This window comes from Rhinolophus sinicus, chromosome 4, assembly GCF_057876585.1.
Source record: "Rhinolophus sinicus isolate RSI-liver-muscle chromosome 4, RSI-T2T, whole genome shotgun sequence".
Classification (NCBI taxonomy): Eukaryota; Metazoa; Chordata; class Mammalia; order Chiroptera; family Rhinolophidae; genus Rhinolophus; species Rhinolophus sinicus.
This window is the reverse complement of record NC_142504.1, coordinates 23,411,273-23,433,346: the sequence shown is the minus strand read 5'-3', so window position 1 is coordinate 23,433,346 and position 22,074 is coordinate 23,411,273. Positions and strand designations below refer to the sequence as shown.

Here is a 22,074-nt window from a genome sequence, read left to right as displayed (position 1 = left end):
AAATGTACACTTGAAACCTATGTAGTTTTACTAATTATTGTCACCCCCTCAAAATTTAATAAAATAAAATAATAAATTGAAAAATCACTTGGAGTTTATCTCTATAAAGCAACAAAATAAATATTTTAAGTTAATGTCCTGTCTGAAATTATTTCTCATAAAATCAACATATTTCATTCTACACTTTTCTTAATTACTTTCTCTGATTCTTGTGATTGAAAAACATTGACTGGTTAGATTTTTGTCATTCAGTTAAGAGTATAGATATGATTAACCAATAGTTAATTTGGAGGACAAAAACTTACTTTTAACAAAAATATTCCGTTTATTGGAGACAAAATAATTTTGTTTGTCTGAATTGCTTGGAAAATTGTCTTTTCTCACTTACTATAACTACTGAGGCTGGAGAAGAGACTTTCTAAATCTATATATTTTTTAAAGCCTGAATTCTATTACTTTGTTAAATTTTAGAATAATATTGGGAACATTGCATTATATTTCTACCTTTCAGGGTTTTGTTTGTTTGTTTGTTTTTTTTTTTGTTTTTAAATCTGCAAATGGGTAATAAAATTACTGGAATATATTATTGAAAGACCATAGGAATATTTATAACCACTTACTCTTCAGAAAGAAAGCATGTACCTATAGTTAATTACAATGTCCTTTCCAAATAAGAGATGCTTACAAATATTCATGTTGCCTGTCTGAGAGGAAAAAATCATAATAGGGAAAATATGTCCTAAGAAGCATATGTTTTACTGAATCCTCATTATAAAAATGAATGTGCTAACAATATGATAAATGCTAAGCAGTGACTGGGTTGGGGGTGAGGTGAAATACAATCTCTATAGTAGGAAAATGCCTGCATGCAGATGAGCTCAAGTCATAGCAATGACATTGACTCTAACTAGTCAAGACTTTTCTTTACAGCCTCATGCATGATTGATGTTCCAGAGGGACCCGTACCACGGTGGGCCTCTGTGTTTCACTGCAGTCGGTATTTAAGGGGAATATTAAGCCAGCTCCTAACACATTTATCATCTGATATAAAAATCATTGCTATCTTACATTTAACTGAGAAAGATATGCTTGAAGTAGAGTTTTAAAATGGCAAAACTTTCCTGGTAAATTAGTAGCAAGATTGGGTGCAAACCCAAACTAAAATTAAATGGACCAATAGTTTTACCACCATTAGTCATGTTTTTCCTGGCCAAATTTTCTTCCCTCCTTCCTTCCTACCACCCTCCCTCCCCTCCCACTCTTCCTTTCTTCCTTCTTTCCTTCTTTCCTTCCTTCCTTCCTTCCTTCCTTCCTTCCTTCCTTCCTTCCTTCCTCCCTTCCTTCCTTCCGTCCTCCCTCCCTCCCTCCCTTCCTCCCTCCCTTCCTTCCTTCCTTCCTTCCTTCCTTCTTTCCTTCCTTCCTTCCTTCCTTCCTTCCTTCCTTCCTTCCTTCCTTCCTTCCTCCCTCCCTCCCTCCCTCCCTCCCTCCCTCCTTTCCTTCCTCCCTTCCTTCTGCCCCTCTTTCTTTCTTTCCTTTTTTTCTTTTCTATCTATCTATCTATCTATCTATCTATCTATCTATCTATCTATCTATGCATGAGCATTTGCATATAAACATTTTGGAGAATCTTTTATTTGGAAAGATCTTTATAATTATCTACAGGCCCACTCATATCTTTTTGAAATGCAAGTGGATTATAAATATTTCTATGACTTTTCAATAATATATTCCAGTATTTTTATCTCATTTACGGATAGAAAACTTGAAGGACAAAGCTATTAAGGTATACCAATATATTTATCCTTATTAATATATTTATCACATTTATTAAATATTAAATACATAGTCAAATACCAATCAACAATTATTTTAAGTACCAACCTACTAATACCAATAAGTGTTCTCTATTAGCGTTGAAAATAATGTTTCAAATCATTAAAACCTGTATTTATAAATTCTTATCAATGTTTCTGATTAAAAGTTACTTGCATAATCAGCAAGGAGTCTCTTGTCAGCCAGTTCATTCATTCTGCAAAAATTTCTATGGACCTTACAAGGTTTTAGAAATAAAAAGAAATAAAGTGATACAAAGGCACTTCTGTCAGGAAGATTAATCACAGTCCCATGGACTTTTCAAGGGAAAGATGAAACTATTTGAGATAAAAAGGTTTTACAAACAAGTTATCTTTTAAAATTAATTTGTGTTATTTAGGGAACATTGAGAAAATCATTCATTTTTTTCTTTTCAACTACTGTATTGCACAGTACATATGTTTGAATTTATAATTAACTTGAATTTATACTTGGCACAAGAATTATCTAACAGAAAGCAAATTGAGTTCATTTTCCAGGTCACAAGCTGAAATTTTTCTTTAGTAAAGCTAAATGTTTTATTTAGCTCCCCATCGTACAGCTTTGGAAATAATCCCATTGATTTTTTGTTTCTCGAGAATGCTGTTGAGAATTTACCTTTGTTCATATACTTCTTCAACTGACTATATGAAAAGCAAAATAACCTTGTGTGGGTTTCATTTTGTCAATAGGTATTTATTGAGTGCATATTTTATGCAAAGCACTATGTTAAAATCTTTTGAAATATCACAGAGTGAAACAATGGAAATTACAATTTTGTAGCAGGTAATTTATTTATTTCTTAACTTAAAGGTAGAACAAGTGATAGCATCAGATTTTATTGTTTGAATATGTATAGAAATGTGTTTTTCACCCTCAAGAAAATCTATAGCAATTCCTTATTTAAACTTTTAGGAAATGGTAAAATCCATGAACATCATAAATTAACATATTAAAATAATTTTACTTCTTGTTCTGAATTAGTTGATCTTTAAACATTCACTGCTTTCCTTGTTAAAATCTTAATCAATGTGAACATTTATGGATAAATTTATATTGTAGAGCATCTGGTGATGAAATCTAAAAATAAAGTCTTTACATCTCCCACTAGTTCTGCTGTGTTAATTAAAGGCAACGCACTCAAGTATTTAGACAGATGTCAGTGGCAGCCATATTAGTCTATGATTTCTCTACAGGGAAGCAAGAGAAAGCAGGGCTCTTAAGATATGTGCTTGTCTGCCTACTCTCACACTTTGAATCCTCAACAAATGCTGATTTATTCACAGCCAAATGTTTTCCTATCTGATTAGGCAGTTTTCTACTTCAGTAAGCATGTAACATGGAGATAGCTGAATTTCCACACTAAGTTGAGAAAAAAAACAAAAAACAAAAAACAATATTTATAGTTTGGAAATAAAACAATTTGGAGGAATCAGGACTGTTGGGATCATAAAGAGCTTCATAGGGAGTAAATTTCTGATGAATCCGTACCCCAGGGTTAAAGAGTCAAAAGCTTAGTTTTAAGAAGAATGAGACTGGCCTATATTTATACAATAAACAACAGTTTTAAAGGACTGTGTTTATAATAAATTATCTTGAAAGCTGATTCTTGTCACTTATGATTGCATTATGCTTCAAACAAGAGAAGGTCTGGACCAGTTAGAATTTTTTAATTTGTCTCAGCTTATATTTTGGATAAGACTTTCGACTTTTCCTTGGAAAAAATGAATGCAAGTAGCTGCTAAATGCATTCCTTCAAAGGGAGATGGGTTCCAAGTAACTGTTTTTTAATAATACCTATGAAATTGACAGAAGGAAACATAGAAAACATTCATAACCATGACCATATAAAACTTCATTCTGTGTAACCCCATTTTATATTTACCAGTTCAGGCACTCAGTGATTAAATGAGCCACATTATCATTAGTAGTAGTGACATTATGTAAAAAGAAGGAAACTGATAAACTGAGAGGTTAAGTAGTTCTTGTTCAAAAATCCAATCCAGGCAGTCTTGCAATGCAGACTTCAAACATTCCACCCATTCTAAAACTCACTACACTGTGACTGCCATTACGATTGCATTCCCAATTGCAGGTGTGGTTCCTATATTCATTAATCAACAAATGCCAATTCATTACTGACCAGGTACCTGGGTACTGTCTATTCATTAGATACCTTCAGAAATAAAATGTAGAAATCTGCATTTCAGGGCTTACATTCTCATATGTCAGATCTCCTGATCGTCACCCATTAAAACATTTGCATATACTAATCTTTGATAGTCAAATATCATAGAATGAATTCTCAATCAGTAGATTAGAAGCTACAAGTATCTGTTTTTCTTAAGTTCATTTACCCTGTTTTCATTTGTATATTCTCCTAAAGACAAGCTAAAGTGTATTTCCTCCCCTTGTCCCCTGTGGATCTTTTTTTTTTCTTTTATCAGTACAACATGTCTTAGTCAGTTTGGGATATTATAACTAAATACACCAGGCTGGGCGGCTTAAACAATAAACACATATTGTCACAGTGATGGAGATAAAGAAGTCCAAGATGAAGGTGCCAGCAGATTCAGTGCTTGGTGAGGGCTGCCTTCTTGCTCTATCCTCTCTCTCATGCCTCTTCTTATAAAGGCACAGATCCCATTATGAGGGCTCCACTCTCAAAACCTGATTACCTCCCAAAGGCCCCATCTTCAAATATCATTACATTGGGTATGAGGACTTTAACACACGAATTTTGGAGGACCACAATCCAGTCCTCTCTGATCTAAGTTCTTCATTATGAGTATGTCTTGTTTCTTTTGCTTCTCTACCACACACGTATCTATGATAAAGAATCTGGTGAACACAATCAATTCATTCATTAATTAGAAAGATATTTGCTGATGGTCATCCCAGTTCAGACAATGGGAAAACAAAGATGAATAAAACATGTCCTTGTCTTCAAGAAGTTTACTGTCAGCTCCCACATTCATGGTGTTCCAGTTTGATCACATCGATGTTCAATCTAACCTCTGGGGGTGCTTGTTCAAAATGCAGATTTCTACGCTCATTCATCAGAGATTTAGATTCTATTGTTCTTAGAAGGGGACCATCCTTCTACATCTTGAGTAAGTACCCAGATAATTCTGATGCGTGCATGTGACCCACACAGTTATACTTGCTTGTAGTCTAGCTCTGAATTTATGTATCAATTCCAATATGCAGGGTTTTGGCTTTTCAAAAATAACTCCCATTTGCTGAAAGCATATTATTTTCTAGACTATATGATAAACATATGCTATTTCATTAATCCTCATAACACACTTATGGAGTAGTGTATATGATTACCTTTATTTAACAGATTAGAAAGCAAAGATAGAGTTTAAAAAACTTTACTAAATGTTTATACCATTCATTCAATAAACATTTATTGAGCTTCCATTACGGAGGTACCCTTTTAGGTTCTGGGAACACACTATGTACAAACCTCTAACAGGGGTTAGATTTCCCTATAATCTTAGCCATTATATCTTACTATTCCCTTGTTCTGGAAATGCCTGTCTCTCCAATTCTGATAAGTAGATTCCATCTTATTCTTTCTGTGTGAAATCCTCAAATTCTAGTCTTTTCACAGCAAATATTTTACAATGATGATCAATGAATTTTTAGACAGTATACTGGTAAGCTTTAGGAAGCTCAATAAAATGCTGTGAAGTTTTTTGTTGTTTGTTTTTCTTTTGAGAGATTCACTAGACTCCAACAAATTCTTGAAGGAGGTTGTGAACCTTAAAATATTAGTAAGAAGTGCCAATTCAGGTCAGAAGCCTGGAATAGCCTCTTTGGCACAGGGTAGGTGCTCAAGAAAAGTTTTATGAATATATATGAACCTCAAAGATATCTAGGTATCTAATGGATTTGGAAAAACACTACAAAATTTTATACATGAATAAGCAGGGTGTGATGAATCATTTTAAAAGACAACTGTACAATAGAACAAGAGATCGTTTATAGAGAGAACATGTATAGGATTTGAACTAAAGATTAAGGAGTCAAAGTGATACTAAGATTTGATCTGGACATTGACTTTAAGAAGCGATGGAAGAATAAAGGTTCATATACTCATAAAACTTTTCTTGAGCACCTACTCTGTGCTAGACAAAGAGTCTATTCCAGTCTTCTGACCTAAATTGGCACCTCTTCTTACTAACATTTTGAGGTTCAGAATGTCCTTCAAGAATCTGTTGGATTCTAGCTACTCTCCCAAAGGAAAAACATTATATATTTGGAAATAAAACTTACTTCTTCCCCCAAGTTCCTTAAAATTCCAAAAGGTGCATAATCATAATTGTCCAAAATCTACACTCTATTAGGAAAGACATGGCATACGAGGGCAGACAAGTTTGCAAACTTTTTGCAATGATGTTGTTAACCTTTTTTAATATCAGAGGGATAATTCATTATGAATTTGTACCAACTGGACAAACAGTTAACCAAGTTTACTATTTGGAAATGCTGGAAAGACTGTGTGAAAAAGTTAGATGACCTGAACTTTTTGTCAATAATCCATGGCTCTTGCATCTCGACAATGCACCAGCTCACACAGCACTGTCTGTGAGGGAATTTTTAGCCAGTAAACAAATAACTGTCTTGGAACACCCTCCCTACTCACCTAATCTGGCCCCCGATGACTTCTTTCTTTGCTTGAAGAGAAAGGATATATTGAAAGGAAGATATTTTGATGACATTCAGGACAAGGGTAATAAGACAACAGTTCTGATGGCCATTCCAGAAAAAGAGTTCCAAAATTGCTATGAAGGGTGGACTAGGCACGGGCATTGGTGATTAGCTTCCCAAGGGGAGTACTTTGAAGGTTATGGTAGTGGTATTCAGCAATGAGATGTGTAACACTTTTTCTAGGATGAGTTCGCAAATTTAATTTTCCAACCTCGTAAGTATATTCCAGATACAAATATAAATATACACACATATAACATGATATATTTATTAATATTTAACACTATAATTATCAATACTAGTTAATTATAATTATTTAAACACTGTTATTTGTATTTACTGAAGTTCATATATATCTGTACACATACACACAAATATATATTCACATAATAGATGAAGGACATTTTTTCCTATCAAGGAACTCAGAGAATAATGGGAGATACAAAATTAAGCAGCAAATATAATACAGTGGTGCAAGAAACTTCACCACCATTAATCGAATGCTTCCAATAATAAATAATTTAATTTATGTCCCCCAACAGAGCTCATGCTCTTAATTATTAACTGCCAATATGGATGTAGAAATACATACAGAGGTAAAGAAACATGCACTTTAACTAGAAGTTGAAAGAAAGATATTCCAGAGGAAGTGGCATTTGTGTCACATCACGAATAATGTTTAGAAAAAAGAACATAACAGAGAGAGTGTGTAAAAGTACAGAAAGTGAATAAATATTTGGTGTGCTTAGGGAGCAAAAATCAGTGTAGTTTAACTGGATTGGCTAATGGGATAAGAATGTAAGCAAGGATTACATTCTAAGGGCCCTGAAATCCATCCATGAACTTAAGGTATTTGATTTTATCCTGTAGTCAATAGAGAGCCATTTAAAAATCCCAGTTGTTGATGTGTGTTCACATGTTGAGAGTGCCCTGATATGACCTGGGTTCTAAAACGATCATCACAGTTGTTGTATACAAATATATAGCAGAGAAAAGAGTTTGTAGGAATAGAAAACAAATAGAATTCTATTGTAACCATCTATGTTGACTAACAATCAATGATAGGGGCATAAATTAAGGTGAGGCAATAGAAATGAAAAGGATAAGAGCAATAAAGAGCAGTTTAGCCTCCTAAACTGCTCACTAAAGTGTATAATGAATATTGAGAGTGAAAGAGTGTGCTATTGACAATTATATCAGAAAAACAGGCATATATTGGGGCAGTCTGAGAAAACAGAAACATCTCTAAGAGATGTAAAATCAATGATATCACATTCACAGGAGGAAAAAAGAAAGAATTATTTACAAGGCTTTGAATCATGGATTTACTATCAAGTAGCTGCAACAACATTAGGCAAGTTATTTAATCTCTGCATAGTTACAATTTATCATAGGGACTGACACATGGTCTAAGCTATATAGGTATTTGCTCTTAATAGAAATAGGAAACACTTTATGGAGAAAAGGGAATTTGAATTGGGCCGTGAAAAATGTATAAAACAGCAATGTGTAGAAAATACGAAAAGGAGAGAAACTATATGATTACATACCAGTTGTTTATGGGAAATGAAAAAAGTCTAGTTTGAATTAATTGCAAAGAATGGAAAGTAATGGGATGTGTATCAGGCGATCTATTTGGAAGGCAGTGCATAAGAAACGTGAAATGCAAACAATTTATACTACTCAGCAAGCAATGGTACACCACCAAAAGGTTTCCAGTGGGACTAGCCTCTGAGAATAGACTGAATTACAGAGGAACAAATAAATGTGTGTAAAGGTAACAGAGTAATTTGGTACGGGCAAGGTTACAACTGAGTTCTGTGTTAACTAACGCACAGAACTTAATCTCTTCACTGTCCCAAATAGGTTCTTTATGAACCCTGTTGCCTTCTGCCTTGTAGACTGAGGCATAAATGAATAAATATATTGTTTGAAGAAGAAATGTGATGGTTGAGTAATGGCCAAAACATGAGCTCTAAAGCCAGCTGTGTTACCTTATATTAATTGTAGAATCTCAATATCCTTAGCTTTAAAATGGATGGTGTTTGTCACAGAGTTGGTGAATATAAAAATTCCAGTTTTCTAAAATTGTCTATTAAATTTCTGGAATGGTTTCCTGTTGCATGTATTTCTACATGTACTCTTAAAATAAAGTCCCATTAACTAAAGTTACTTGAATTTATATTCATTCTTTACAACCCGTAAAAGTTTAATTGGCCTTTAGTGAATCAAATTATTTTATGGGAATTATTTTTTTTTTTTTGCTTGGCATGTACTGGATGCTTAACACATAGTAGCCATTTTATCATAAGATAATGATCAGAAATGACCCATCTGTAGGGAAGCTTTATAGTGTAGCAGATAAGAGAAAGGAATAGGAGCCTGACTACTTGTTACAAAGCCTGGCTTTGACATTTACTAATCATATGACACAGGGCAACTTACTTAGTTTATTTAAGTGGAGGAAATAGTATTACCTATTCCATCGAGTTGTTGTGAAGACTTAGTGAGATAATATGTGTTAATGCTTAAAATATTTCCTGAAAAATGAGTGTTGAAGAAGTATATGATATATAAAAGGAAATAAATAAACAGAACTGTCATCTTGTTCAATTTTCCTTGAGACATGTCAGAGCAATGACAACTATCAGTAACTGAGAATTCCTGGCCTGGAATGATTGTAATGGTTTAATCTGCTACACTTCTTCTCCTTCTTTTTTTTTTTTAAAAATATGTTTCAAGCTCAGCTGGTTTTCCTTCATCCAGAATAGTGCATCTCATTATTCCAGTTTTTAGTCCTTTTTTGTCTTTGTTATTACATACAATACTAAGAATGCAATAGACATTCAATGAATGTCTGTAAGATATAATAATTGAAATATTTTAAAAGGTGTAGTGAAATTGGAAAATGTCATTATTTTGCACATTGATTAGTTACTGAATTTTAAAAAGAGAGATTATAGTAAAAAAAAACCTAAGCAATGTACTTTCTGATCAGAATCCCAAACTCTTATATTTAAGGATATGTTTTTTCTAAAGTAAATTTGTGCATTAATTATTTCTTAAAGTCTGAAATCCAACTGTATTTGTTCACATTAATAATTTATACTAAAATATGGATTACATTAAAATTATGTCATAAAATATCCATAAATAATCATAAATGATGGCTAGGAATGATTAGTAATTGACATACAATTAAACAGGTACTTAGATTGCAGAAATATGTAATGATAACAATAATAGTACTGAAAACATCTTCTTTTAGTATTATCTATATGCCAAGCATTCTAATCAATAGATTGGAACATGAATTTTTATTTAGTCCTCACAATAATGCTATGAATTTTTGTTATCCTTATTTTACTTATGAAGAAACAAAGCCAGAGATTTTGATTGCTGCCTGTTGCTGGCAAGATAATTTAGAGTTCAAATCTTACCAAATGAAATTGGCTTTGTAATAAGCCTTGCCCTATGGGTAAAGACCACCAATGATAAGGAATGTGCCCCAGGACTAAAGACAGTAATAAATGATACATCTCCTAACAACGTGTAAATCAAAGCCTCCAAAAACAAAGGATGTTTAGTCAGTTATTTCACTGCCTCCTATAGTAAAAGTAAGGAATGGTCACAGGACTAAAACAGAATCTAGAGTCTCTACAATAAACTTGCCATAAATATTGGTTAATGATAACAATAATATTAAAAAAATTTACTGGACATATACCGAAGAAAAATGTGGTCTAAATCAAGCAAAAAAATGTCAACTGAGTTAGACCCACATATAACAGAGTTAGAATTAGCAGACAAGAATTTTAAAATAATTATTATCATTAAGACTTAGATAGAAAGATAGTCACAATGAGTGACAAACAGCCAATCTCAACAAAGAAATGAAAACTATTCATTATTATAAATAAAGAAATGACAATTCTAGAACTTAAAGTCTAACATCTTATGCTAGAAATCCAATGAATAAGTTCACTAGCAGATTAGAGAGAGCTGGTGAAAGGGTAAATGAATTTGAAGACAAATTAATAGAAATTATACCATCTAAATATGAAAGTTAAATTTAAAAAAATACAGAGCATTATTGATCTGTAAGGCAATATGAAGTAGTCTAATAAACATGCATTTGGAGCTCCAAGAGAGGAGATAAAGAATGATACAAAAATAATGATTAAGAAAATACTTTTCAGGTTTTATTTTTTTTCCCAAATTTAATTTAAAATATATTCTCTGTGAACTCTATTCAATAAGGCAAGAAAAAGAAATACATGATATAAATACAGAGAAGAAAGAAATAGAACTGTCTTAATCAAAGACTACAAAATTGTGCACGAGAAAAGTTTTAGAGAATTTTAATAACAAATTATTTTACAAATTGTACAAGCCATCCTTCCTATAAAGCTATAGTAATGAGTAAAGTGGAGGATTTATATAAGAGGAAATAAAAAAATCAATGTAGGAGAATAGAAGTCTAAAATTAGATCCAACCATATATGGTAAATTTCTTTTCTGCAAAAGCATCAAGGTAATCCAATGGATAAGAGAAAGTCTGCACTATAAACGGTGCTGGAGTGAGTGGGTATGTGCAAAGAAATAATGAATCTTGACCTCTACCAAATACCATATACATAAGTTTAATCAAGTATGTCACAGTCTCTAAGGTAAAGTTAAAACTCAGTTTCCAAAAGAATTCTTTCGGATAATTTCTTTCCCAGTTTGTGATACTCAAAAATGTCTTAGAGAAAACACAAAAAACAAAGCAAAACCAGCCATAAAGAAAAAAAAAAAAGATAAGTAAAACTTCATTTTTTTTTCATCAAAAGTCACCAGGCAGAAAATGAAAAGGCATGTTACAAACTGGAGGGATATATTTAAAATACACAAATCTGATAAATATTATATCCAGAATCTGTAAAGAATTCCAACAAATCAGTTAGGCAAACAACCCAGTAAAAACATAGATGAGAGCTTCAACTGACAGTTCATTAAAGCAAATATCTTAATATCCAATAACTACATAGAAGGCTTCTAAACAACATTAATTATTAAGGAACTACTACTACAAAAAGATAGCTCTTTACCCACATCAAAATGGGTAAAATTGATGTTAATATTCCATTCTAAGCCTTATCTCCCAGTCATCCCAAATATCCTTCCACAGAAAAAACAGTTGGCTACCCTGTGAACTTCTAGAAGCATTTTACGCATATATGAGCATATAGTTGTTTTTTCCTTTTTAAATATAAATATTAGCATACATTATATCCTGTTATGTACCTTTACTTATTTGGAGATCTATCCAGGTTAGTACTTAATGAGATTGCTCGTTATATTTGTAACTCCGTAACATTCCATTTAGGGGCTTTAGTTTAACACTATCAAAATTATTGAACCATATATTTCAAATCTTCAACACCAAAGAATTATTTCACTGTTGCATTCCGTTGCCCAAGCATCATCTGATATGTACACAAACAATGATAATAAATTTAAGATACATCAAAGATAATAGATAGTGTTACTATTACTACTGTACTGTGTAAATCAGCTAAAACCCATCTATCATCTAATAGCTCAAAAATAATTGTAACATTCCACAGTTATTAAATTTAAAATGTGCATTAAATAAAAAGACTTTCTAATTGCCTTCAGTATACTCACAAGAAAAGAGTATATCTATGTGCTGCGGACACTTCAGATGAAGGAACAATATACAAAAATGTAATCATAAAAATTAAGCAACATAGCATAGTTTCAAGCAGAATCTTTTGTAACTTCCTAAAAAGAGGAAGATAGTAAATGCTGTTGTTTTTTCATCAAAGTAACTCAAAAGTAAGCTAAAAATTTCATTGCAAACTCTTCAGTTTATGACCTATTTTTCTCTTATATACAACTTTTCAAAAGCATGCTGTTAGTTTCTTTGCTCTTTATTCCTCTTCTCTTAACTTGATAGATTGAAGGGTGTGAACTCTTCTTCACTTTTATAAGATCAGTACCTGCTTAAGGCCAGATTCCCCTTAGAGTGAGAACTGGTTTTATGGTGGTCAGCAGAAGTGAAATAACTATATGATGGATAACATAAGAGAAAAGTTCTAATACATTGCTTTGAGTTGGAATGAAGCCCCCTGGAGAGTGTGAGCTTAAAAGAAATACCTCACCATTGACTTTCCTCCATTCTCCCTTTATTTCCTGAGATGGAACTCAAGCCCTGGCTCATGAACCTCCCAGTGACACAGGAAAAGGCAGAAGTTACTTAGGCACCATTGTTCTTTATCCAGACTAATACCTGACCCAACACATGGCATGACCTGAAGCAGAGCTGCTATAAAAATGTAATTCTCCTTTAACCCTTTCATGTAAATCATCAGAAAGCTTCCCTCCACTGATTTAAACAAATTTGGTCTTTGACCTTTAGAGTCAGAATTGGCCTCAACAACTCTTTCAGAAGGTTGTAGTATTGACTGTTTGATGTATGTCAACAACCATAAAATGCAATGCTATTTCATAGCAGGTCTTCAAATAATGCCACTTAGGCCCAAAGTCATGGTAACAGCTTCTTTTTTCCAAGTAAATCAGTAGCATGAAATACTGCAGATTAATGAAATAATGCACTTTGTTGCATCAAGCTTTGGTATCTAGTGCAGCTGTGATTTGCGGTATTGTTCAACCAGTTGCAACACCTGTCAGCGTGCTTCCTATAGAACTTCAAAAGGCTTCCAATAAATACCAAATGCCTGACAGAGTTCTCATGTGTATAAGTAAGAATTTTTCTGGGTCTGTGATTTTTGGTACTTAACAACCAGATCAGTACAATAGTTCATAAACCAATCGGTTGCTTAATGATCTTTCTGCAAACATTCAAGTCTGACAATTTGAGATACAACAGAAGACCCAAGAAATTATATTTGTTCTCTTTTCTGGGGAGGAAAGAAAACCTAACAATATATTGAACACATTTTAAATAAAAATCCAAAATTGAAGCAAGATTTCCAATCAAAAAATATTTTTATAATTTCTTTAAGCATTAAACTTTTTTCAAGGAGTTTTCAAGAACTTCACTTATATGATGTATAAATATTTTATCTATTTATGTACATAATTAAATATTTATCATTATATAATAAAGTATAAATTACATTATAAAATAAATTATTATAAATAATATTTATATCATATATAAATATTACATATATTTATAAACATAAAGTATATAAATATAAATTTATATCTTTATATTTAAATTAATTTCAATATCTTTTGGCCAACAATGTTTAATAAACTGTAATACAGGAAGATATTGTATTGAATAAAGTATTAAAATGTTTTCGTACTTAATAGTTCAAAAAATGGTTTTATTTAATTGAGACCAACTGGCCTCATTGCTTCTTATAAACTTTGCAATATATATTCAGTAAAAAGGAATAAAAATGAACAGATGTTTCTCCTTAAAGAAGGCAGACAAAGATTTTCTTACACAATAAATCAGCTGCTAGTGGATTTCCAGGACATTGCTTCAGGCTAACTATTTAGGTATAAAACTTAAAAAAAGAAAAAAAAAAAAGAAAGAAAAGAAAAAAATATTTACCTCTGTGTGGATCCAAAATTGGTAGAGAAGATTGAACTGAAGATGAACAGCATATACTGAAGGTGGTATGAAGAGGGCCAGGGGAGAATAGAATATCTGAAAGACCAAAAGATTTTTAAAATTGCACATATGATTCCTCAACATAACATATACTATTACTAATTATTCAATATGTAAGTATATACTTCAGCAGATACACCTTATTTGTTAGGAAATTTATCTTATTCCTTATATTTTATTGTCACATTTGACTTTGCAACATTAATTTCCACATAGTAATTAACGTTGCCAACATATTGAAGCTGAGTCTACTGGACTTCTATTTATTTAATGTTGTCTAGTTAAAATATCATAGGTGGGGTGTTACTTCTTTAATCTTGTAAAGGTTGGATGTGTTTCCTATACTTAAAGAGGTTTTCTACACACACAGAAATACTTACTTTCTTTACATATAAGAAATGTAGGATCATGTGCCTTTATACCTCGACAGCTCCCAAACTCTATTATAACGTGGCATTCTTAGTAACAAAATAAAATTATAATAAAAGAAAGTGATTTCATATCAGGAGAGAATACATTTTGCATTTTAAATTTGTTTATATGTGGTTTATTGAAGGCAAACTATCTCCTCCTTTTTTTTCAAAGTTAGCAAGAAAGGGGCTATGATATGGTGCCATGGCGGAAACAAATTTTAAAGGTCGATATTTCCTAACAGACGGAAATGCCTCTGCCTTAAAAAAAACAACTTATGCTAAAACTGCAGAACTGGTTAGAATCAACTAATAAGCACAGTCTGCTGTGTTCTCCTAATGACTTTGATCCCCAAGAGTGGTTTCATGTTTTAAGAAAACATCTTATTAAATGAAAAGCTAAACAACCAAATAGAAATAAAAAGAATCTGACTTTCACTTCACATTTCGTGTTTAGGTAGAGTTAACCTTTCCAAAATTCTATTTTAAAAACATTTCTTGTGAATATCACAGTTTTGTTTCTAAATTATTTTAAAGGTTTTGTTCTCAATTAGGTCAAATATTATTTCAACAATGTTTAGTAATGATTATGCATTAGAAATGGGACATTTACATAAACTCTTTTAGTTTTTGCTTCTAACCTTAAATCATGAAAAATCTCAACTGTCATAACAAACAGGATTAGTTTCATTATTTGTAAATGTATTATTAAGCAATGAATTAGATTAGTGAGCAACAAAATAATACTGGGCTTTTATTCAAGATATCCACTTTTAAGCCACGATTCTCTCTCCACGATATTCGTAAAGTGCTTACAATTCTCTAGGCATCAAAGGAATTGTGAAGGGGACAGCCATTTGAAATCTAGTCATCTTTCTGATACCAAAAGATCTATGATACTGTAATTGGATTTTTTAGTAATATATTAAAATAACTGTCTCACAATATAGGTTAATATAAATGTTTAAAACCCATATATGACCTATGACATAAGTACTTTGAGTTAAGGAGTATTTTCGAATCTGTGAGATGTGAATAAAAATGTAAAACAACTAATTTTGGATGCTTAATAGTTTTATGTAGAAAGACAGTGCGTACCAGATGAATATTCATAGTTCATTATAATTCCCCAAAGTGAGAAGAAATAGTCCTTTGACAGAGTAACAGCCATTATGGAAGAGGGGATTGGTTCTATGGTCAAATCAATTGTGAAGTGGTGAGTCAAACAAGTGAAGTTTCTTTACTGCAGAATTTCTCAGAGACTTGACTGTGTTAATATGAACCACAAGCCTATTATCCCATAGAGTACTTTCTTCATGAGTTTCCCATAGATTAGATTTCCTAAAAACACATTTGATGAAACAGTACAAATCAGTAAATATAATGATGAACTGACAATTAGAAAAATGAACTCAGCAGGAATTCCAGATAATCACATTTCTAATAAGAAATACATAGGTCAGGGAGCAAGTCTTATGAATCACATGAAAGTCAATTTCTTGTGATTAACATAGTACTATGAAAAGACTCTAGTGATAATCAAGCTCCTAATTTCTGAAGCTGAAAGCAGCTTAGTAAATGTCATGCGGGTCTGAGAATGATCACTTATCTTCATCTCTACCTGCAAATCTTTGCATTCCAAAACCCTTAACAGTCTGTAAACCAGTTTAAATGCCACGTCCATCATAAAGCCTCAAATGGTACTAATTTGACAAAAGAAATGTTTCCTTCCTCAAACTTAAACTCTCTGTACCTGGGTCAGGGGACATTAGCAAATATATCCACTTCTGTTATGTATCCGAACCCATGTCATTCTCACTCCAAGGCTCTTTAGCCTTAAATCCCACTGTCTACCCTGGATTATTTTATTATCTTTTGATAGAAGTAATATAGAATAGGGTCATAAAGGCGAGAAACAACCCATACATCTGTGGGTGTGAGGAGAGAATGAGGATAAGCCTGAAGGTGAATTTAGGCTAATGGATACAAGATCAGAAGGTTTCATTCTGTTCATCAAGGAAATGGGGCAGGCAGGAGTTGTGTAAGGGGGCCTGATGAAGCAAGAAACAGCATGGCATTTAGGGGGAACTATAAGGAGTTCAGCATTGCTGAAGATGTTGGAAGACATGGTAAGAGCTTGATTTGGACCATGGGATTCAGGGGTAGATCTCAGGGAGTCCATGAAACCCCTTCATATTATTACAGCAAAGTGTGAGCTTGTGTGTAATGGGGGAATTCACAATTATTTGAAGAAACAATCTATAGCTTTCATCAGGGAGTGTGTGGTGAGTGTGAGTCTGGAACTCACCACAGACAAAGAAAAATGAAACAAAAGATAATTTAGACATCAGTCAAAACAGGGAGGAAAGCCTTTTAATGTCATTCTAAGGAGACTGGATTTATCCTAGGCTATAAGGGAAGAGTTATTGTTTTTTTTTTCTTTCAGCTTGTAAGAAATATAAAAACGGGTTTGAAATCTATTTTAATAGCCCACTGAAAAATCCTGCATATTTAACCACAGCAGTAGCCATGGGGATGCAGAGGCAGAATACCTGCAAGAGATCTAAGGATTTAGTAATAATTTAAACGGAAGATTAGAAGGGCTGAAGAGTATCAAAAGATACCCAGATTTCTGGCTTGTTTGTTGAGTAATGCTATTCACCAAGTTCGTGGAAAGGGAGAAGAATAGGTTGGAAGTTCAACTTAAGGAATATTGTGTTGGAGTTCTTGAAATGTATCCCAAGGAAGCTGTTGAATAAGCAAATATGTGGTGCAAATATCAATTGAATTGAAAAATGATATTGGATTTGCAGGAGTAGATCAGTAGGTCTGTTATCCACACCTCAGTAAATTTAAGAATCACTCAAAGAAGCAATGGAGTAGAAGTAGGGTTTATTTACTTCTTTCTCTCCCTGAGAACAAGAAAAGAGAATCCTTGAGGTGTTACCTGAATAGAACATGTGGATGAGCAAGGAAATTGTATGTTTTATTTGTTTTTTAATGTGAGAGATGAGGATATACTTACAGTGTACTGAGAAGGAGCCAGATGGCAGGAAGAGGGACAAACACCAAGAGTAGCTGATTGAACAAGGTCCAAGAAAGGAACTAAGAGAGGAGCAATATCACCAACTGAAGGACTAGACTTGCTCAAAAGAGGTGCTCAGGTGATCATTTTCTATAAAACGAGAGGTAAGAAAACGTGTAAACTTGTGAATTCATAAATCTTGATGAAGCTATTTGAACAGAAAGTAGGGAGAGGGAAAACCAGAAAAGTTCACATATCTCTGTGACATTTTAACTATGTTCATTGTCTGACAGAAAGGGGCAGCAGTGGGGAAGAGATCTTGAGGATATAGGAATTTTGAAAGCCTTCTGCCAGGAAAGGAGAAACCTCATGTTTACAGCTTGGTAAGCAGCATTGACAGCTAAGCCATATCTGGAAGCCATATATGGAGGGGCATCCAATTGCCCAGCAGGTGCTAGAGGGCACTCAGGCATTCCACAATCTGGGGGTGGGAGTGAAGTAGGTGGGTGACCGGATTCAAACACGGCATGTGGATTTCAGGGCAGATGTGACAGAAGGACTCTGCGCTTTCCAGAGTCATGGAAAATAAGCACCTTAGGTTGAATGAACTAGCAAGTAAAGCCATGAGGCATGACAAAAGGAGAAAAAGCAGAGGTTCAGAAGGAAGAGCTGTCCTTGAGTAAAGCTGCGAAGCAAAATGGTTGAAGTCAAGTGTATAATTACTTTGAAAGAAATGAAAAAAAAAATCTTCTGAGCTCCAGGACTCAGGTCCACTTTATTTTAATAAAGTAGTTTAACTTTACAAATCTCTGAACTCCTCTGAGTCTGACTTATTTTTATAATATGATTTCAGAGAAATATATTTTTTTTCCTTTGGACTTCAGAAACTAAAGATTGAATAATCAAGTACACTGCCCCACATTCCCCAAGTCTATTTTAGTAATGACACAGAACCAAATCTTTTGGTTGCAGATAGAGTACTGATCTCTGTCCTTAAAACACATCTCTTTAATTCTAGGCTTGGAATAAGTGCTTTTGCTTCTATTTAGAAAGTCCTTATCTTTAAGTAATCTAGGCCCATCTTTCTGTTCCCATTTCTATGCTTGTATCCATTTCCCCTTTTCCCCATTCCACCTTCTCATACATCCTATATTCTTGGCATACTAGTACTGCTATGGTTTGAATTGCATCCCCAAAAAAGATGTATGAGGCCCTAGGTTCTCAGTACCTCAGAATGTGACCTTATTTGGAAATAGGATCTTTGTGGAGGTAATCAAGTTGAAATGAGATAATTAAGGTAGGCTCTAATCCAGTATGACTGGGTTCCTAATAAAAAGGGGAAATTTGGACTCATAGACAGACATGTAAATAGGAAGAAAGCCATGCGACCATGAAGGCAGAAATGGGGTGCTGAATCTATAAGCCAAGGAACACAAAAATAGCCAGAAAAACACCAAAAGGAGAGAGGCATGAAACTCATTCTTTCTCACAGCCTTCAGAAGGAAACAACCCTATTGACAACTTAATCTCAGATTTCTAGACTCCAGAACTGTGAGACAATAAATTTCTGTTGTTCTAAGCCAATCAATTTTGGTACTTCATTATGGCAGTCCCAGCAAACTAATGCATATACCATATATTTTATTTCCCATTCCCAAAATTTATTATATATTTTATTCATAATTTTGTGTATTCACATTCTCCTTCTATATAATGTTTCATTTACCTCATCTATGGCAAAATTCTACTCTTCTTACAAATTGGGCTCAAGCACCATTTCTTCTGTAATGCTCCCCTTGACCCACCATACTAATAAGAGCAATCACTTCTCTCTAAAATGTTAACAACTTGTATGACAATGGCTGCTAACTTGCTGGAATCCCTCCAAAGAAAGTGATCACCTTAAGAACAGATGCTCATGTCTTACTTCTCCTTATATCCCCAACCTCTGCCACCTTGACTGGCTCTACCATCTCAAAACAAGAACATTAACATGTAAAAGCAGTTGAATATTTTAGCCCTTTAGTTGTACATTGTTTCACAGTAACAATAGATAGTGCTGTATTATGTAGAGCTCTTTACTATGATTATCCTTATGTATCGATCATTATTAGGGCTATAAATGACAATCAGATTTTAATATAAAGAAAAACATTGAAAATCAGAGAATTATTTTACTTTTACCAAATTTCAAAACTACTTGGTAAGCTTACAGAATAATTCCATCTTCCTGATGCATCTAGAATCAAGGCTCTGAAACTGGTCAAGACATAAATCGGCGGAGGGCTTCATTTATTTAATATATGGGCAAGAATTGTGTCTTATAAGCTGTCTTTGAATGGTGGTTGAAGGTGGTGAAGGGATGCCTTAGAGTTCTGAGGCAAGGTCCTCAGAGAAGTTTTGTTTCTCTACTCCATAGGGGGGCTCAGGGCATGCTTTCCTTCTGTGACATAAGAGTTATGAGAATTTTATTCCCAGTGCATTTGGCTGCATTACATCAAAGTTGTTAGTTTCTTGTGTCTTTATTTGTTCACATTTGTCTTTATATAACTCTAACTCCCACATATTGAAAAATAGTCTTTGCTTCTGTAGTTTGGCAGGGAGTATGATGTAATAAAATGATCTGAGATTTCACTAAAGGTTCCGCTACAGTCTTATATGTATAAAAACAATATTACATATGTGAATCACACTTGATTTATTGATATAGTTCAAAGAATTTCCACACTCATTATTTAAGGCAATCTTCAAAATAACAATATGTAAAGGCAGAGCAAACATTAATTGCCCCATTTAATGTACAAAATCACTGGGATTGAAACACCGATTGGTTCAGAGAGGCAAAGGCAGTTAATAACTCAGGCTGAGACCAAGACTTCATTATTCCTAGTGAATTGCTCTCAAATGTTTCTAAATCTAATTAATATATTATAAAATAATCATGCTCAAAAATAAGATCATCATATATTTACATATTCTCTAATTTATAATAATACAGGTTTTAATAAAAGTTTCCATTCGTTGATGATATAACTGTATTTCTTTCCTCTGATAGTGATTACAATTTACTTATTTTTAGATTGCTAATATACCATAAACATACTTTACTATGTTCATTAAAATTCCAATCTAGAAAACAAAATGATTTTAATGATTGAGAGACACCGCAGAGCTGAAAAAAAAAAAATTACTTAATCCAGCTATTTCAACTAAATGTATGTATCATTAATTTCCTATGCTTTTAGGAGAAATATTTAGCTTATTGAAGGTTACTATTTCCCCCTCAATAGCTTCATATATGACAAACATGTTAAAAATATATGCATTCCTAAAAGTAAATAACTCACATATGTTCTAATTTTGAGGGGATCTATTAAATCAAAAATATTTAAATGAATGACAGATTTAAATTATTTTACACATGGTGCCATTATCAGTTTCATGTTGGCCTTACCCTAGTTAACCTAGCAAATATTTCTTTTGAAAATTTATTTTGAAAACTATAAAACTTTTTTATTTTATTTACTCTGTAATGTACATTTATTGAACATTGACTATATCAGACGCTTTATATATACTAAGTATATAGCAGTGAAAAACAGACTCATGTAAACTTTACACGCTGGCAGGAAAGGCAACAGCAAAGTAGTAAGCACTATACTAGAGATATGCAAGCGTTTTGTGGAACGAACAAACAAACAAAAACAACCACCTGAGAAAAGTTCAGAAGGCATCTAGAAGAGAGGAATGGATTTAAATTTGAAGGATACGACAATCAAGTAAAGGGGGAAATAATTTTCCGGACAGAGATAACAGCGTGTACAATGAAGTATTAAGAAGTTGTGATATAGTAAATTTAAAGAACTGAAAATTAATTGTTACATTGGAGATGGGGTGACAATGGAGAGTGTGGAAGATGAGATTGAGATTGGAGAGAGGTGGGGCCAGGTTTTGACTAGCTCTGCATATAATAAGGCTTCTATGAGATTTCTTTCTCAAAGTTACAGAGGAACTTAGCTTATTCAGAGCTGGCATTCTAGAAAGGTCATCAAGGGTGATGGATTGAAGGATTAAGAATGGAAAAATAAAAAATTACTTTAGGACAACAGCTAATTTAAAATAGCATTGGCTGAATCATTCTCCTTTATGATACTCTAAGGGTCCCAGGAATCAACGTCTGTTGTTAATGGGTGAATTCTAAGTTTATTTTTTCTAAAGCTGTTACATCATGTACAGCGGCTCCAAGTATGAAAATATAGGTTTGCAGATGTAATCGTGTTTTTAAATAAACCATATATTTTATGACGGTTTAGTATTTAAAGAAAAGATGCAAAAATTGTGCAGAGATTTGCCACATACCCTCCACCCGGCTCCTCTCCTGCTAACGTATTACATGTTGCATTGCCAAAATTGGT

General features: G+C 33.2%; 1 protein-coding gene across 1 annotated transcript in view; it reads right to left on the bottom strand.

The window, feature by feature from the left end:
- The window catches only part of AGMO (alkylglycerol monooxygenase), a 299,173-nt gene that overhangs the window by 163,482 nt on the left and 113,617 nt on the right, over positions 1–22,074 (bottom strand). Inside the window, exon 5 of the mRNA XM_019727089.3 lies at positions 14,165–14,260. Coding sequence (XP_019582648.3) covers positions 14,165–14,260 — 96 coding nt within the window. The remainder of the gene's footprint in view (positions 1–14,164; positions 14,261–22,074) is intronic.